Source organism: Macrobrachium nipponense, chromosome 6, assembly GCF_015104395.2.
Source record: "Macrobrachium nipponense isolate FS-2020 chromosome 6, ASM1510439v2, whole genome shotgun sequence".
Lineage (NCBI taxonomy): Eukaryota > Metazoa > Arthropoda > Malacostraca > Decapoda > Palaemonidae > Macrobrachium > Macrobrachium nipponense.
This window is the reverse complement of record NC_061108.1, coordinates 98,571,588-98,589,269: the sequence shown is the minus strand read 5'-3', so window position 1 is coordinate 98,589,269 and position 17,682 is coordinate 98,571,588. Positions and strand designations below refer to the sequence as shown.

Genomic DNA, 17,682 nt, shown 5'->3' with positions numbered 1-17,682 from the left:
GTTACTCTAACTCTATAAAGTGAGACCTATTTAATTACAAAATAGTGCATAATTGGGAGGATAATGGCCACAACTAAAGTTTCTAGGAACAGAGGGTCAGAGAGGTAGAGGAGTTGCATGGAGAGGAGTGTTATGAAAGAACATCCACCATGATCAGTAATGTTTGACGAAACAATTTGTAGCATATATTTTCTTTATCATAGTATATGTAATTATCCACTAGTTATATAAAGAGAATATTGTACTAAATTTCTTCTAGGCTTAATCCCTAGTTGGGGTTGCTGTTTTTAATGTGCTTTTTTGAATGGCTCATTTCATAATTTGTTTTTGCAAATGTTCAAAGGAGAGACGTCTTATCTGCACTAACCTTCAGAATCTTGTTAATCCATTTGGATACCTTTCAGGAAGAATAATAATAATATCTTACCATGTATTTCAATGATACAAAAGAAACATGCACATGTAAACATTAATGTTGGTATGAATGTAGGAACACACTCAGACTTCCAAAACTTGAATAAAAAAAAATAAAACAATGAAGAGGCTGCAAGATTTATCACCATTGATGGTCAGAGTCTGCAGAGCTGAACTGATACATATTGTGCACCATATGGTAAAATACTTTAACCTAATTAAACATAACTTTTAGAAGAAATCATTATATTTTCTTAACCATACCGAATTGATTTCAATGGGCTGAAGTGGTGCTTGGTGCTGGGGGAGTAGTAGTAATATAGTCGAGACAATTAAAGCTGTTAAAGTAATCCCAGCTGCTGCTACTATGCGTCTGCGCCAACAGGCCACAACAGCCACTGCAACTGCTGTCCAAATCACAACAAGGATGGTGACACCAACTCCCACTCCAAGCACCCGCATGTTATAATTCGAAGGCACTGCATGCAAGTTACCCAGCTGGACAAGACAGACAGTTATGATCATTAAAGTAAAAATCTAATAATGTATCAGAATACAGTACCAGGTGTTTCGAAATTAGAGGCCCCCACCCCCCCGCCCTCTACAGAACAAATGTAACGTTGTGAAGTTTTCTGCTATAGCCTATCTCCAAGTACATTATCTTAAGTCTCTATTAAGCTATTTTTCATTTTACATTTCTTGTATTTTCAGACTGAGTGACGGAGTTAGATACAGCCGTGGCTAACGACTTGGAGGAAATCAGATGGATTGACCGAATCCGGGCTATAACCTTCAGAGGCCAGGGATGCTGGCACATCCTTCATTTCACATTCCTGGATAACTAAATACATTAAAAGAGTTGAATCCTTTGTTAAAAGAAACTGGAACAAAAATCCATATGACTGTCATTGCAAAAAGAGTGAGAATCTTGGAAGGCCTGAAGTCCTTTCTCAGGAGTCAAAAGACATCATAGCTGAGGCAGTGGGTAGACCAAGAAAGTCTTTACGTAAATTGGCGCTTGAACTAGAAACAAAAAGGGGAAAGAAGAGAAGATATAGTTCTGTATATTGTAAGTTGAAAAAATCTGGTATCAAGCCATTTCACGTTAACAGCAAGCCCAACATTACTCAGCAACAGAGAGAAGACCGTGCATGGTTTTGTGGTTCATTTCTTAAAGATTGAGAAGAAGCTGACTTTTTCCATGTTGCCGCATCAGATGAATATGTTATTGTTATAATACAATTAAGTTTGTTCATACTCACCTGGCAGATATATATAATTAGAGTGCCCACCCTCCTCCCCTCAGGAGACAAGGGTCATGAATAAATATGAACAGAAAATGGGAATGGTTCCTGATATCCGCCTCCCAGCGGCGGGAATGGGTACTACCACCTGGCCGCCCACTACGTGTGCCGCGAGTTTTGAAATTCTGTCGGACGTCAGAAATACAGCTATATATATATCTGCCAGGTAAGTATGAACAAACTTAATTGTATTATAACAATAACATTTTGTTCATGAAACTTACCTGTCAGATATATATATAGCTGAATCCCACCTTCGGATGGTGGGTAGAGACAGAATAGGATTTTTAGGAAACTTAAATTAAGTAAAAGATTTACTTCTTGGTTCCTTACCTGATAGCAAAGTAGACTCTGTGATTACTGTCACTTAAGCCTGCTTCTGCTTTTATCAGAGTTGCCAGCCAGGTTTGGACCTGTAGTGCTGGTGCACTCTGGATGCTCTGTCAACGGGGACGTGACCTCAATGTGACAAGACCATCTAGCCAAACATATGGCAGTAACACAGCAACCGACCACCACCTGACCAACTAACCAAAAAACCCCTGACATTAAAACTAAGGAATGGGAGATTTCCACAGAAGATCTCACCATCAACTTCAAAAACACAATAAAAACTAACCTAACTAAGCTAAGGGATAGGGAGAGAGCTACCTTCAGCCCCAAAACTGTGTCTGCCGAAATGTAAGGCCCCAAAGAACTACAGTTCTCATAAATCGTTCTCACATCCCGGAGGTAATGTGAGGCGAATACGGAATTGCTCCTCCAAAAGGTGCTATCAAGTATATCTTTGATAGACATATTCCTTTGGAAGGCAAGAGAAGTAGCTACGGCTCTGACTTCGTGAGCTTTCACTTTAAAGAGGCTCAAATCAGTCTTCTGGCAAGATGAATGAGCCTCTTTAATGACGTCCCTCAAGAAAAAGAAAAAAGGCAAAGCATTCTTCGACAACGGCAAATCTGGTCTCTTCACCGAGCACCAGAGATTACCTGAGGGACCTCTTATCTCTTTAGTTCTATTCACATAGAACTTGAGAGCCCTGACAGGGCACAGGGCTCTCTCTGGTTCTTGCCCCACGAGACTCGACATTCCTTTGATTTCAAAGCTCTTCGGCCAAGGATTAGACGGGTTCTCGTTCTTAGCCAAGAAAGACGGGCTCAACGAGCAGACAGCGTTGTCCCCCTTGAAGCCCACTAGGCTACTGAACGCTTGGATTTCACTAACTCTCTTCGCCGTCGCCAGAGAAGCTAGGAAAAGCGCTTTTCTCGTCAAGTCCCTTAGAGAAGCTTCATCATAGAGAGGCTCAAAGGGACTTAGCATAAGATGTTTCAAAACCACATCGAGATTCCATGAGGGTGGTCTTGCTTGTGGAATCTTGGAGGTTTCGAACGACCTTAAGAGATCGTGTAGATCCTTATTGTCGGAGAGGTCCAGTCCTCTGTGGCGAAAAACGGCAGACAACATACTCCTATAACCTTTAATTGTAGGAACTGCCAATTTCTGCACATTTCTTAGATAGAGTAAGAAATCTGCTATCTGGTTCACAGAAGTCGTGGAAGAGGAAATTCCTTCCTTTTTGCACCATGCCCTGAAGGAGGCCCACTTAGACTGGTAGACAGCTCTTGAAGAGGCTCTTCGAGCATTAGCGATTGCTCTCGCAGCTGCCTTTGAAAAGCCTCTCGCTCTGGCCAACTTTTCGATAGTCTGAACGCAGTCAGAGCCAGAGCGGAGAGGTTTTGGTGAAACCTTTTGAAGTGAGGCTGTCTGAGTAGATCTCTCCTCCAGGCAACGTACTTGAGAATCCACAAGGAATGTCATGACCTCTGTGAACCACTCTCTTGCTGGCCACATTGGGGCAATCAGAGTCAACCTTGTCCCTTCTGAAGCTGCGAACTTCCTCATTACCTCCCCCATGATCTTGAATGGGGGAAAGGCGTAAAGATCCAGGTCTGTCCAGTTCCAGAGCAACGCGTCCACTGCAATTGCCCCTGGATCCAGAACCGGGGAGCAATACAGAGGAAGCCTCTTCATCCTCGATGTAGCGAACAGGTCGACTAGAGGACGTCCCCACAATGTCCATAATTGTTGACAGACTTCCTGGTGCAAGGTCCATTCTGTTGGCAGAATCTGATTTCGTCGACTGAGAAGGTCCGCCCTGACATTCTGAACCCCTGCCACGAATCTCGTCAGGATCTTGATGTGCCTTGCGTCTGCCCATAGCAGAACTTCTTTCGCAAGGAGAAAAAGGGATCTGGAGTGAGTTCCTCCCTGATTCTTTAGATATGCAAGGGCTGTGGTACTGTCTGAGTTGACTTGAACGATCTTGCTTGACAGTTTGTCTTCGAAGAACTGCAGCGACAGGAATATCGCTGCCAGTTCCTTTACATTGATGTGCCAGGCTACCGTTCCCCTCTCCAGGAGCCTGACACTTCCTCCCGCCCCAGTGTTGCTCCCCAACCGGAAATGGAAGCGTCTGAGAACAACACTAGGTCAGGGCTCAGAAGATTTAGGGAGAAGCCCTCTCGTAACTTCTGAGGGTCGAGCCACCATCTTAAGTGGCCTTTTACTTTGTTTGAGATCCTTAGGATCGCATTCAGGTCCTCCTTCGACTTCCATTCTTCCGCAAGGAAAAATTGAAGAGGCCTGAGGTGCAGTCTTCCCAGCGAGACAAACTTTTCTAGCGAGGAAATGGTGCCCAGCAGACTCATCCACTCCCTCACCGAACAAGCTTCTCTCTCTAGGAAGGCTGCGACTTTCTCTAAACCCAGCCGCTGACGTTCCTGGGATGGAAACGCCCGAAAAGCCACTGAATCCATCTGAATCCCCAGATACACGATGGACTGTGTCGGGGTCAGATGCGACTTTTCGGAGTTGACCAAAAGACCCAGAGACTTTGCTAGGGCTAACGTTAATTGAAGGTCCTTCAGACATTTCCGCCTCGACGATGCTCTGATCAGCCAATCGTCGAGGTAGAGGGATATCCTGATCCCTGACGAATGGAGCCACTTCGCTACATTCCTCATTATCATTGTGAAAACCATCGGGGCCGTGCTGAGACCGAAACAAAGGGCTCTGAATTGCCAAACCCTGTTGTCTAAGACGAATCTCAGGTACTTCCTTGAAAGAGGGTGGACGGGGACGTGAAAGTACGCGTCCTGCAGGTCCAGAGACACCATCCAGTCGCCAGGTCTCAAGGCTCCTAGCACCGACTGAGGCGTCTCCATTTTGAACTTGATCTTTTCCACAAAAAGATTGAGCCTGCTCACATCCAGGACTGAGCGCCAACCCGACGACTGCTTCGGCACCAGGAAAATCTTGTTGTAGAAGCCCGGTGACCCCAGGTCCAAGACTTGTTCCACCGCTCTTTTTTCGACCATCTGGTCTAACAGATCGAAAAGGATACTTTTCTTCTCTCCCTGATAAGATGGAGAGAGGTCTCTGGGAGTTGATGTTAAAGGAGGAGGATGTAAAAAGGGGATCTTGTACCCCTGCTCTACGATCTTGAGAGTCCAAGGATCCGCCCCTCTCTGCCTCCATGCCCCCGCAAAGAACTTCAGCCTGGCCCCGACTGGCGTCTGAAGGACAAGATCTTCATTTGGTGGATTTGGTTTTTAAATGAAGCTCTTCCTCTCGAAAAACCTCTCCCTCGAGGAGCTGCTCTCGAGGGGGGTGCCCCGCGAAAGGGTTTGACTTTCTTCGGGGGTTTACTGAATGAAGATGAGGAAGGAACTGCTGGACGTCTTGAAGACTGTACCAAGAGGTCCTGGGTCGCCTTCTCCTGCAAACTCGTTGCAAGATCCTTTACCATAGCCTGGGGGAAGAGATGGTCCGAAAGAGGCGCAAAGAGCAATTCCGCTTTCTGAGCGGGAGAAACCGACTTCGCGGTAAAATTGCATAAGAGAGCTCTTTTCTTTAGGAAAGCCGTTCCAAAATGAGAAAAAAGCTCCTCCGAACCATCCCTGACGGCCTTGTCCATACATGACAACACGCTGGACAGCTCCCCCAGACTGAGAGAACAGGACTTCTAGACTGAAGATCTAAAACTCCCAAGCACCAGTCTAAGAAATTAAAGACATTAAAGTGCGAAGCAGTCCCTTCAAGTGGTGGTCCGTCTCCACAGCCCTCTTGGTCGAAAGCGATGTCTTCATTTCGACGAACTCAGGGGTCTTAACGGACTTGGAAGACGAAAGTTGAGAGGGAGGAGACCTAGGGGCTGCCGGCTGGAACTTATCCCCGAAGGATGAACGTAACAGCCTGACAAGAACCTTAGTCCGAGACAGCTGAAGCTACAGGAGGTTCTTCTTCGACGGAACTCCCTGGACTACTAAGTTCCCCTTCCTCCCTCTAAGAGGAACTGGAGAACGTCCATCAGGAGAGGGCGTACACCAGCAGTCTCAGGCCTGAACAAAGACTTCCGTTGATTGGAAGTACCCGCTTCAGGTACGGAATCGCCCTTACGACGATCCTTAGAAGGACGGACATCCTGCGAACGTAGCGCGTCCTTTGAAGCAACGGGAACTGTCTTAGCAGACACGTCCCTACGAGAGGAAGCGCGAGCTTCCTGACGAGAGGCGCCAAAAGCGTCCTGCTTAGCCAAGCAAGCGTCCTGCTGAGCGTCCTCAAAAGCGTCCTGCCTCGTTCGAAAAGCGTCCTGCTTCGAACGGCGAGCGTCCTGCCGAGCGTCCTCAAAGGCGTCCTGCCGAGAACGCAAAGCGTCCTGCTTCGAACGCCGAGCGTCCTGCCGAGCGTCCTCAAAAGCGCCCTGCCGAGAGCGCAAAGCGTCCTGCTTCGAACGCCGAGCGTCCTGGCGAGCGTCCTCTACAGCGAGAGCAAAAGATCTACTCGGAGAACGAGAACGGTGACGATCCGGAGGTGGAGAGAGAGACGAACGAGACGAGAGAGAATGAGACTGCTTCGTCCTCTTGACGGGCAGCCTAACGTCCTTTCTACGCTTAGGCTCGACTGCTGCTGGGCGAGTCCTCTGAGCCATAAGAAGCGTAATCTGGTCCTGAAGGGACACAAGGATATCCTTCGTAGGTGACGAAAGGAGCAGAAGAAGGGGCAGGACTGACCCTGCGAGAAGGCGAGGGGCGAGGGGACGCCTCCTTCCTTCTAGCAGGTACAGCTACCTGCCTCTCAGGTGAACACGCCTGTGCGCGGAAACCAACGTCCTCGTCGGTAGAAACCCTACCTCTCTTCTGAGGAGGAAAAGCGTCATACGCGTCCTCTGACGAAAGCGGTGACATAGGACGTGAAGCGTCCTCAAAACGAAAAGTCCTTTTCAACGGACGCGAGTCTCTCCGAGCGCTCCACCCCTTGCTCGGAGAGGACGCTTCGGAGGACTGAAAAGCAAATCTTCAGGACACGCGCTCGTGCGCGCTCCTTGGTAGCCTGGGACTTAGCAACAAGGCCTGCCGAAGGGACGCCAGATCGGTGGGGAGCCCCCGTAACCCTCTTGCGGCTTTTTCGACATATCCACTCCTGAGTCCTGGGAGTCCGATAGAGGTCTAGGCCTAGAGGCATTATGGGGCTGATCTGACGCCCCCTCCACAACACTAGGGGCACTATCACAAACTTTCACAGGGCCAGTTTCTAAGGCCAACACTTTCGATTCAAGAGCGCGAATAGACTCAAGAATCAGAGAAAGGGTGTTACCTTCTCCAGACACAGCACTGGGGCCCGAAGGCAACAAAACAGGATTAGGTTGAGCAAAATCTACCGGTGTTAGAGGAGGAGAAATGTTACATTCCTTACCTTTCGTAGAACTGCTCTTGGAGGAAGACCTCCTGACTCTATCGCGCTCCAATTTACGTCGATAGGTCTCATACATCTTCCATTTATCATCAGACAAATCCTTGCATTCATTGCACCGATCATCAACCAAGCAAACATGCCCCCTGCATTCCATACAAACTGTGTGAGGATCAACTGAAGGTTTAAGAAGCCTCACCTTACATTCACTCCTCACACACACTCTGAAACTTCCAGTACTTGATCCCGACATCATGTACACAGAAAAGCCAATCCAAAATCAAAAACCAATCCACTATTACGCGTGCCAATCCAACAATCCAGAAGTCGATACCAAAAGTCAATCCAGATAATTTAAAGCGAGATAAATCAAAAATCCTAGACGGAGGTACTGTAAACAGTTGTTTCCAGCACCGGCGACAGAAAAAATATGAACAGAAAATGGGAATGGTTCCTGATATCCGCCTCCCAGCGGCGGGAATGGGTACTACCACCTGGCCGCCCACTACGTGTGCCGTGAGTTTTGAAATTCTGTCGGACGTCAGAAATACAGCTATATATATATCTGACAGGTAAGTTTCATGAACAAATCTTCATTTACACAGTCAGGAAGCCAAATCATAAAAATGACATCATTTGGGCTGCAAAGTTGGGTGATATCAGCGATGACGTGCGCCATCACTAAGTTGTGAAATTTCCTGAATGTTTGGGAATTTCTCTCTATTTCACACCCAAACAGTTAATGTGGATCATCTAAGAAAAAGGACAGTCATGGAATGGCGAATACTTCTGAAAAACTGTGCTTAATGGTGGAGTATTTCCTTTCCTCAAAGATCCTGAAAATGTGTTATCTATTGAAGAAGTCACATTTTTGCATGATAAGGCACCATGTTTCAAGGCTCTTCAGACATAGGAGCTGCTTCGAAACAGTGGTATGGATTTCTTCTCGCCAAGTGAATCTTCAGGTAGCTCCCCTGACCTTTATGTGTGAAAACATTGGTAGAATCTTAAAGGATCATGTTGAAGCGTGCACAGTGAACTATGATGGTATACCAAGCCTCAACGATCTGTGATGAGAGGTGACCGAAGTGCTCAGGGAAATGGAGCTTGAGTCTCAGCTTTTTTGTGAATTGCTGAAATCATACCCCTCAAGAATGAAGGCTGTGGTACAGGCAGATGGAGGCCACACAAAATATTAAATACACAGAGAGAAACTTAAATAAATACCTGTTCTGAAGTACTTTTGTTTTTGTCCACATCAGTTTTAGTTTATGCTGTAGAGGGGGTGGGGGGCTTTAATTTCGAAACACCTTGCACATTGGTCTACCTTCCCAATGCAGGTAAAATGCATAAATATTCCACAACAAAATTTGTAAATAAATGGAAAGTCATGTTAATCTTCTTAATGCATGCCCTTAAAAGGATACAATATGACCACTATATTACTACTTAACTCATAACTAGGTAACTCATAAAATATTTTAATGAAAAACTTTTGAAATTCACATCCACTTTTGTAACTTAATTAAAATTTACAATGCACAGCACTTTAATTGAAAAATAATATAGTTTACCATGCAGTTAAGAAGTTCTAGGCTAACATAAGCATAGTTTTGCTGATATGTCACCAGTGACATATCAGCAAATTTAGACAGTGGATTAAAATAGGAGAAATGACAATTTGTCTAAAATTGCATTTTTCCTAACTATACAAACCTGAGGTCCTTTTACAATAGGAAGGTACTAGCGGCAGCTGGATAGGTCTAAGCCCTTCGAACAAGGGGTTCGGTAGTTAACTGCTTGTCCGAGAGACAGTGCGCGCTGAACGCGCGACTGGGAGGTAAACAAATCACTTTTGCTTTTGGCCCAAGCAAAAACTGCAGAGTGAGGGGTGGCATGAGGTGGGGCTATGTGTAAAAGGACCTCAGGTTTGTATAGTTAGGAAAAATGCAATTTTAGACAAATTGTCATTTGTTCCGACACGGCATACAAACCTTCGGTCCTTTTACAATAGGAAGACTCACTTCTTGGTGGGAGGAATCTGAGTCTTTTGTGAACAGACTGGTGTTCGCCCAACCTTGGAAGCCTCCCTGGTCGTAAGAGCGAGGGAGGGATCCAAGCCTCTGTCCGATTGATCGGGGTGTGCACCGCAGGATCAATGGTCAGACCTCTGGACCGAGTACTAAGAGAGAGGCAAGCGTATCTCTTCGTACCAGCAATGTAAGAACTTGTTCCTGTACAGGAGCAAATATAAAGTCATGGGTTTGACTCTTGTAGGCATCCACTTCCCCCCCTTGTAGAAGGAAGTGGTGGATATCCTGCTCCTATCCCTAGTGAAAGGGATAGGATGGGGCTCTGTCATATAGCTCACCTGCATCTCGTCCTCACTCCAGCGTAGTGACGACCGTGGCCCTCTGCCCACAGGTAGAGGAGGAGGAAAAGATGGGAAGAGAGAGCCAGTCACTCACTCACTCACACATCCATCCACACAGTCACACCAGGACTCGATGCTGTTTCAGCCTGCGAGGGTCCTGGGTTAGCTACACAACTTGTTTGAGCAGCCACCACGGGTCCTAAGGAAAAGGTATCCAAGGACCTGTGGGCAATATCCCGAAGGTGGAAGGACGTAAAGGTAGTCTGGGTTAGACCAGACCCCTGCCTTCAGGACCTGCGCCACGGAGAAGTTCTTACGAAACGCCAACGAGGGCCAATACTTCTGACTTCGTGAGCTCTCGGACGGGACGTACGGATGTCGTCACTACCATCAGCCTCATACGCCCTCTCCTTGATGACCTCACGCAGCCAGAATGAAAGAGTGTTCTTGGATACTTCTTTCTTGGTGACCCCGGTGCTAACGAAGAGGCGTCGACACTCAGGCCTGAGGTGTCGAGTTCTCTTCAGATAGCGCCGTAGCGCCCTCACAGGACAAAGCAGCATCTCAATCCGCATCATTATCGGTGAAGTCCAATAGGAGGGAATCGTGAATGACTCGAACCTGTCGTCAGGGATCGACGGTTTCTGAGTCTTCGCAACGAAGTTCGGGACGAAATCGAGCGTCACGGATCCCCATCCCCTGGAGTGTCGTACATCATAGGAAAGACCATGAAGTTCCCCTACTCTCTTCGCCGATGCCAGGGCCAGCAAGAAGAGGGTCTTAAGGGTCAGATCCCTGTCTGACGACTCTCGGTGGGCTCGAACGGCGTTCGAGTCAGACTCCTAAGGACGAGAGTCACATCCCACGCAGGGGGCCTGAGTTCCCTGGGTGGGCAAGACCTTTCGAAGCTCCTCATAAGCAAGGAGATCTCGAACGAGTTCGAGATGTCTAATCCCCTCAGTTTCAGGACGAGCGCCAGGGCGGCTCTGTATCCTTTGACTGTGGGTACTGAGAGGAGCTTCTCTCGGCGAAGAAAAACGAGGAAATCCGCTACCTGCTGAAGAGTGGCTCTGAGAGGAGATAGACCCCGTCTACGACACCAACCACAGAAGACGGCCCACTTCCCTGGTACACACTGCAGAGGACTGACGGACGTTTCCATCCATCTCTGTTGCTGCGCTACGAGAAAAGCCTCTCGTTCGCAAGAGATGGTGGATAACAGCCAGCCGTGAAGACGTAGGGACTGGACTGCTCGGTGGTACCGCTCGACGTGTGGCTGGGCGAGAAGGTTGTGCCAAGGGGGAATCTCTCTCGGTTCTCCTGCGAGAAGAGCCAGCAGGTCCGGATACCAAATGGCCTGTGGCCATTTGGGAGCCACCAGGATCATCCTGAGATTCGGGGTGACCAGTGCTCGACTGATCACCTTGCGAATCAGGCTGAACGGGGGAAAGGCATAGACGAAGAGGTTGTCCCACGGGTGTTGAAGAGCGTCCTCTGCAGCTGCCCATGGGTCCGGCACGGCCGAGAAGAACACCTGGAGCTTCCTGTTGTGCCGGGTGGCGAACAGATCCACGACTGGTCGCCCCCACAGGTCGAAGAGCCTTTCCGCCACGTCCTGGTGTAGAGACCATTCGGTCCTATCACCTGATCCCGACGGCTGAGCGTGTCTGCTATTACATTCCTCTTCCCTGGAATGTAGCGTGCCGACAGCTCTATTGAGTGTGCCTCGGCCCACTCGTGCACCTGCCGAGTCAACTGGTAAACAAAGGGAGAGGACACTAGGCCCCCCTGTTTGTTGACGTAGGCCACCACCGTGGTGTTGTCGCACATCAACACCACTGAGTGTCCCATCAAAGCGGTCCTGGAACTCTTGGAGAGCGAGGAACGCTGCCTTGAGTTCCAGTACATTGATGTGAAGGTGCTTGTCGTTCTCGTCCCACACTCCTGAAGTCACAACTCTCCAGTGTGCGCCCCATCCCTCGGGGCTCGATGCGTCTGAGAACAGCGCATGTCCGGGGGGGGAGTGCGCAGAGGCACTCCTCTTAAGAGGTTTTCCTGTCGTCCAGCCACCAGGCTAGGTCCTGCCTCACCTCCTGTGTCAGTGACACTGGAAAGCTTTGGGGGATCCGTCGCCTGTGACCAACTCTCCTTTAGTCTCTACTGAAGAGACCGCAGGTGAAGACGCCAGTGAGGGACTAACTTCTCGAGTGACGACAGGTGTCCGATCATGACTTGCCATCGCTGAGCTACCTGTTCCTGCCGAGACAGGAACTGGTTGGCTGCCTCCCTGAATCTGCTGATCCGCGAGTCTGCGGGGAAGACTCGCCCTGCTACCGTGTCGATCAGCATACCCAGGTACTTCATCCTCTGCTTGGTCTCGAGATCGGACTTTTCGAAGTTCACAACGATCCCCAGATCGCGACAGAACTCGAGCAGCGATCCCTGTCCTGTAGCAACTGCGAGCGGGAGCTCGCCAGGACTAACCAATCGTCGAGATACCTCATCAGACGTATCCCGTGCGAATGGGCCCAAGCAGACACCAGAGTGAACACTCGCGTGAACACCTGTGGGGCGGTTGAGAGACCGAAGCAAAGTGCCCTGAACTGGTACACCGTCCCGTCGAGGATGAAGCGGAGGTACTTTCTGGAGGACTGATGAATGGGTATTTGGAAATACGCATCCTTCAAGTCCACTGAAAGCATGAAATCGTTCTCCCCTGATGGAGTCGAGCACTGAGCGTGCCGTCTCCATCGTGAACCGGGTCTGGCGAACAAACGGTTCAGGGGAGAGAGATCTATCACCGGGCGCCAGCCTCCCGTAGACTTTTCCACCAGGAAGAGTCGACTGTAAAAGCCCGGTGACTGATCCGTGACGATTTCTAACAGCTCTCTGCTCAGCATGGTCTTGATCTCCTGTCTCAATGCTACGTCCTTCGATGACCCTGGAACGTACGACTGCTGTTGGACCGGGTTGGAGGTGAGGGTGGCCGAGATTCGAAGGGTAATAGATATCCCTCCCGAAGGACATCTACAATCCAGGTCTCGGCGCCGTAGCGCTGCCAAGTTGCCCAATGGCTGGCCAGGCACCCCCCCACTTCCGGCAGCAGGTGATGGGGAACGCCGTCCCTAGCGTTTCCCCCCTTTCTTCGACTTCTTCCCAAGAGCCTCCACGGAGGAGGAGGGCTGGGAGGAGGGCTGGTTACGGCTCCCCTTGGTAGAAGTCGAAGAAGACAGAGTCTTTCCCCGGGGCTTCGACGCAGCTACCGTCTTAGCCACCGAGGAAGCGCTAGCCGATCTCTTAGACTTGGCCGCAGTCCGAGGCTGCCCAGAAGCCTTCAAGACTGCCTGGTGAACCAGACGGTCACTGTCGTCAGTGCGCCGTCTGTCCACCGCAGCGTCCACCATCCTCTCCTGGGAAGAGAGACGTGGAACTCCGTAAAGAAAAGGCCGTTGCGAAGTCCCAACGCCGCTTCACGCGGCCGCCCCCCTGGAAACCCGAGTAAGGACAGCGTCCCTTCGTCGGAGGACCAGGTTGCACCAGTGGTTCACCGTCTGGTGGGCGAGGAAGGAGATGGCTCTGCCTCGCGACTGGCAAAGTCTCCTGAAGGCCGTGTCATCTTCGGGAGACCCCCCGGAAATTCCCCCTTATTGGCTGCGACCTAGATACTGTGAGGGACCACAGATCTAGCCAGGAGACGGCCTTGGAAACGCTGCCATGGCAGTAGATTCCAGGCCGAGTGCCTCTTGCTGCGAGAACCACAGGTTCTCGGACAGGAGCTGCTGCAGAGACACACCCGGAGTAGCCTGGCTAACTCCGGGTTCACCTGTTTGGGCGCATCGGGTCTTCAGATGGCACGTAAAAACGACCGCTGTCGCAGCAGAGGAGGTGGAAGCAGCTTGCTCGACCTGCCAGACTTGAGCGAAACCGTCTTGTCCGGAGACAAGCGATTCAACCTGGTCCAGCACTGAGTCAGCAAGCTCAGAACGCGGCAAACCCACCGTCGGTCTGGGTTCCCTCTTCGGCCCCAGAACGACTCGAGCCGGGACGTGGGCTCGGATGGTGGGAGCGCGATCCTTCCGCGAGGTCGTTGTGCTGACGAATCAGCGCAATAACCTCGGCAAAGTTCCTCTGGATCTCAGGAGTGACTGCGTCCTGCGGAGTCGGACCGTCCAGTCCCTCAAACAGGAGCATCTCCCGAGACCCTCCTCCCTCAAGGGGAGGAACAGCGACAGACCCCTCTCGGTCTCCTCCAACCACCTGTGCGTACGACCTGGCCGGCCGAGAACCGTGCCTGGTACGTCACGACGACGTGGTGGGATCCCTGAGGGGCGCACACCCCTCCAACGATCACTCCTCAATACCTCGCCCCTCCCGGTGTAACCCGAGGAGGTTGAAGGTATGGGAGAGGCAGACCTGACGCTCCCTCCTCGCTCGCTGGCAGAACCAGCGGGCTGGAAGACTGCAGGCGATTCGCCAACCCGCAGGGTGGTTTGGCGATCGAGCTGCAGACCTAGTCGAGCCGTCTCGCTGTGGAGACCGGCTGGACCGAGAACAGCGGCCCGGGTCTCGTGTGTCAGAGGGAGCTGTTGCTGGTCGCCGTACCCGATGCTCTCTGTGAGAGTGACGGTCAGGCGACCGGCGAGCTCCACTGTCACGGTGAGATCGGTGCGTATCCTCACGGTGCGTCAGTTCGCTGGTACCAGCCGTGGCTGGTGCCGGCGAACAGGGGGACCTCTTCCCAGCCTCAGCCCGTGGCCGGCTCATGGACCGTCACGTCCGCACGGGTAGCCAGCTGCTCGCCGCGAGAGCGAGAGCTGGTCTGGTGAGAGTCGCGTGAGCGGCTGTCACCAGTCTTCCGCTCCGTGCCGTGAACCTGACGCTGAGCGGACTCAGAGGTCTGGTTCTTGGCTGTACGGCCGCTGTTAGGCGACCGTACACTCGGTACCTCTCGCGAACGAGAGGCCGAGACGGACCCTGCTGCCGTGGCCGAACCACCACTGACAGCAGGTGAGGAAGTGCCGGTGTTAGCCGGCACTCCTCTGGTCCCCGTAGTCTTCTTCCTTGCGGAAGAAGAGACGGGTCCTGCCCCCGAAGGAGCAGGTGACCAGCGGAAGAACCCCCCGCCTCACCAGAGCGAGACGGGCCCTTAGAGGTTCCCGAAGGAGACTTCTTAGGGGGGGGGGTGGGGGAGGCGACCTTCTTCTTCTTCGGCGGGGGAGCCTTAGAAGAAGAAGAAGAAGAGGCGGCAGACGACGGACGCCGACGAAAAAGAAGACGATGAAGACGACGACGACAGAAGACCGATTGAAGAGACCGACGACCTCCTTCCTACTCTTGCTTCTTCTTCGTCAAACCTCCTCAGGACCGATGTCAGATCTGTCATCCAGAGCGGAGCCGGGGCTGCTGTTGCCGAAGCAACAATGGGCCCCGGACGCACCTGTCCGAACAGATCAGCATCGGGAGCAGCGGCGCCATGGAAACAGGAACAACATCAGCAGGTGCAAGGCATCAACAGGAACGGCAGAAGAGACAGCAGGAGCAGGTACAGGAACGGCAGCAGTGGTCAAAGTAACGTCCGTGGACAGCAGCTGGGCCAGGCGTACGGAGGTCGGCAGACTGTGTAGGCGGTCCAGATGGGCGGACCAGCGGCACAGCCATCCCCTAGGTACCGGTGGGAGGTCCAGGGGCGAGCTCTTCGGGCACACGAAGTCCGGTCGCGGCAGCACGGCAAACCCAGGTGGCGGCATCACACTCCCCCGAGGTACGGCGACTGGCCCCTGCACCGATGTAGTGGGTGTCACAGAGACCGCGTGCGGGGTGTACACCAGGTGAGGAGGTGAAGCGTAGCCAGGTGTTGTAAGGGTCGCGGTGGTGGTCGTGACCGTAGCATGGGTGACCGCCACGGAGCCAGCGAGATGGTAGAGCAGCCCCCTGGACACTCGGCACGCCCTGTAGCCCCACAACGATGCCCTACACCTGTCCGAGGTCATCCTTCGCGGCAACCGCACCTGAGGAGGCAAAAGTCGGGTGATTAGGGGGATCCTCTACCCGTTCGCGCGAAGACGAACGGATAGAGGACCCAGAGTACAACTCGACGTCAGGGTATCTAGCGCCCTCCTCCACGCTCGACAAGTCAGGAGAGGAGAAGGACCCAGAAACCCCCCCCGAAGGGGAAGGCGCGATACGTGGAAGTTGAGCGGGCGGCAGGAAAGAAGACGAAGTGTCCGTCACCAAAGGAGTCGCGGGAGAGCTTTCCGACGACTCCTTTGCAGGCCTTCGCTTCTTCCTGCCCTCATACAAAGTCCACTGCGCCTCCGACCAATTATTGCAAACATCACATGGCTCGGCTCGGGTGCATTCGCGCCCCCGACACCGAGCACACAAAATATGAGGGTCTATCTCCGGGAAAGAGCGGAACTTCCCGCATTTACGCCCTTCGGTACCCGGGCATAGTCTCCGTGGGGTAGCGAGGCGAGGAGATTCCATCATTAATCAATAACACTTCAAATATGAAAAGAGAGAAATGATTGTACTTACAATGAATTCTTTCATACACAAACACAACCATATACTCAAGAAAGCAAACGACGAGAAGCGGGCAGAGAGCGTCGAACACACACGTCCACTCGCTGTGAGGCCGAAAGCAAAAAGTGATTTGTTTACCTCCCAGTCGCGCGCGCCTGTCGGACAAGCAGTTAACTACCGAACCCCTTGTTCGAAAGCTTACGACCTATCCAGCTGCCGCTAGTACCTTCCTATTGTAAAAGGACCGAAGGTTTGTATGCCGTGTCGGAACAAATAGTCTGTAGCCTATACAAGCAATTATATAGTCTAAGCATTAAGAAAGCAAGCACATACATGGAAGCTAATACAGAGTACTACAGCTATAACTCCACATTGATCTAAATTGTTTTGACATCCATGTATTCTATGGTCAATAAAATGATATTGTTAAACTACAATAAAGTTTTGTACATACTTGCCTGGCAGATATATACTTAGCTATAGTCTCCGACGTTCCCGACAGAATTTCAAATCTCGCGGCACAAGCGACAGGTAGGTCAGGTGGTCTACCTTACCCGCCGCTGGGTGGCGCGTGTATGAACCAATCCCCCTTGCTTGTCAGATTTTCTCTTCCACCTGTCTCCTGAGGGGAGGCTGGGGGGGGCCATTAATCGTATATATCTGCCAGGTAAGTATGTGCAAAACTTTATTGTAGTTTAACAATATCATTTTTGTACATGAACTTTCCTGTCAGATATATACTTAGCTGATTGGCACCCTTGGTGGAGGGTAAGAGACAGCTAAATAATACAGGAAAGAAGGGAAACAACTAATGTTGTAGGATATAAAAACCTTGGTTCTCACCTTTTCAGGCTGAAGACTTCATAGATACTGTCCCTGAGTCTGCATTGCCCGGAGAGCTACAGCTAGGACGTGACCTGTTGCTGAAAGACCCTCGGATCTACCACTGGGATATGTGATCCCCTTGTGTGGTAGAATCCAAGTCGGATCCTGTTAAAGGGAACTTGTCCGCTTACTTAACAGATCCTTACCACTACCTCTGCAAGGAGCCAAAACCCATCAGACCACCTAACCAAACTACAAAGGGTTATTACTACGACAAAGAGGTGCCTCCTGCAACCTCTTTCAGACAACCATAAACAACAAATACAAAATATAGGGTAAAATATCAAAGTTCCAGCTCCCTGCCCCAGCACCGAATCCGCCGATACGAAAGGGCCCAAGGCGAAGCATTTATCATAAGTGATTTTTACATCACGTAGGTAGTGGTTTGCGAAAACCGATTGGCATCTCCAGAAGGTCGCCTCCATCAGGTTC

General features: G+C 50.9%; 1 protein-coding gene across 1 annotated transcript in view; it reads right to left on the bottom strand.

The window, feature by feature from the left end:
• The window catches only part of LOC135216664 (uncharacterized), a 388,956-nt gene that overhangs the window by 354,110 nt on the left and 17,164 nt on the right, over positions 1-17,682 (bottom strand). The window contains exon 2 of the mRNA XM_064252051.1: positions 679-912. Coding sequence (XP_064108121.1) covers positions 679-876 — 198 coding nt within the window. The 5' untranslated portion in view covers positions 877-912. The remainder of the gene's footprint in view (positions 1-678; positions 913-17,682) is intronic.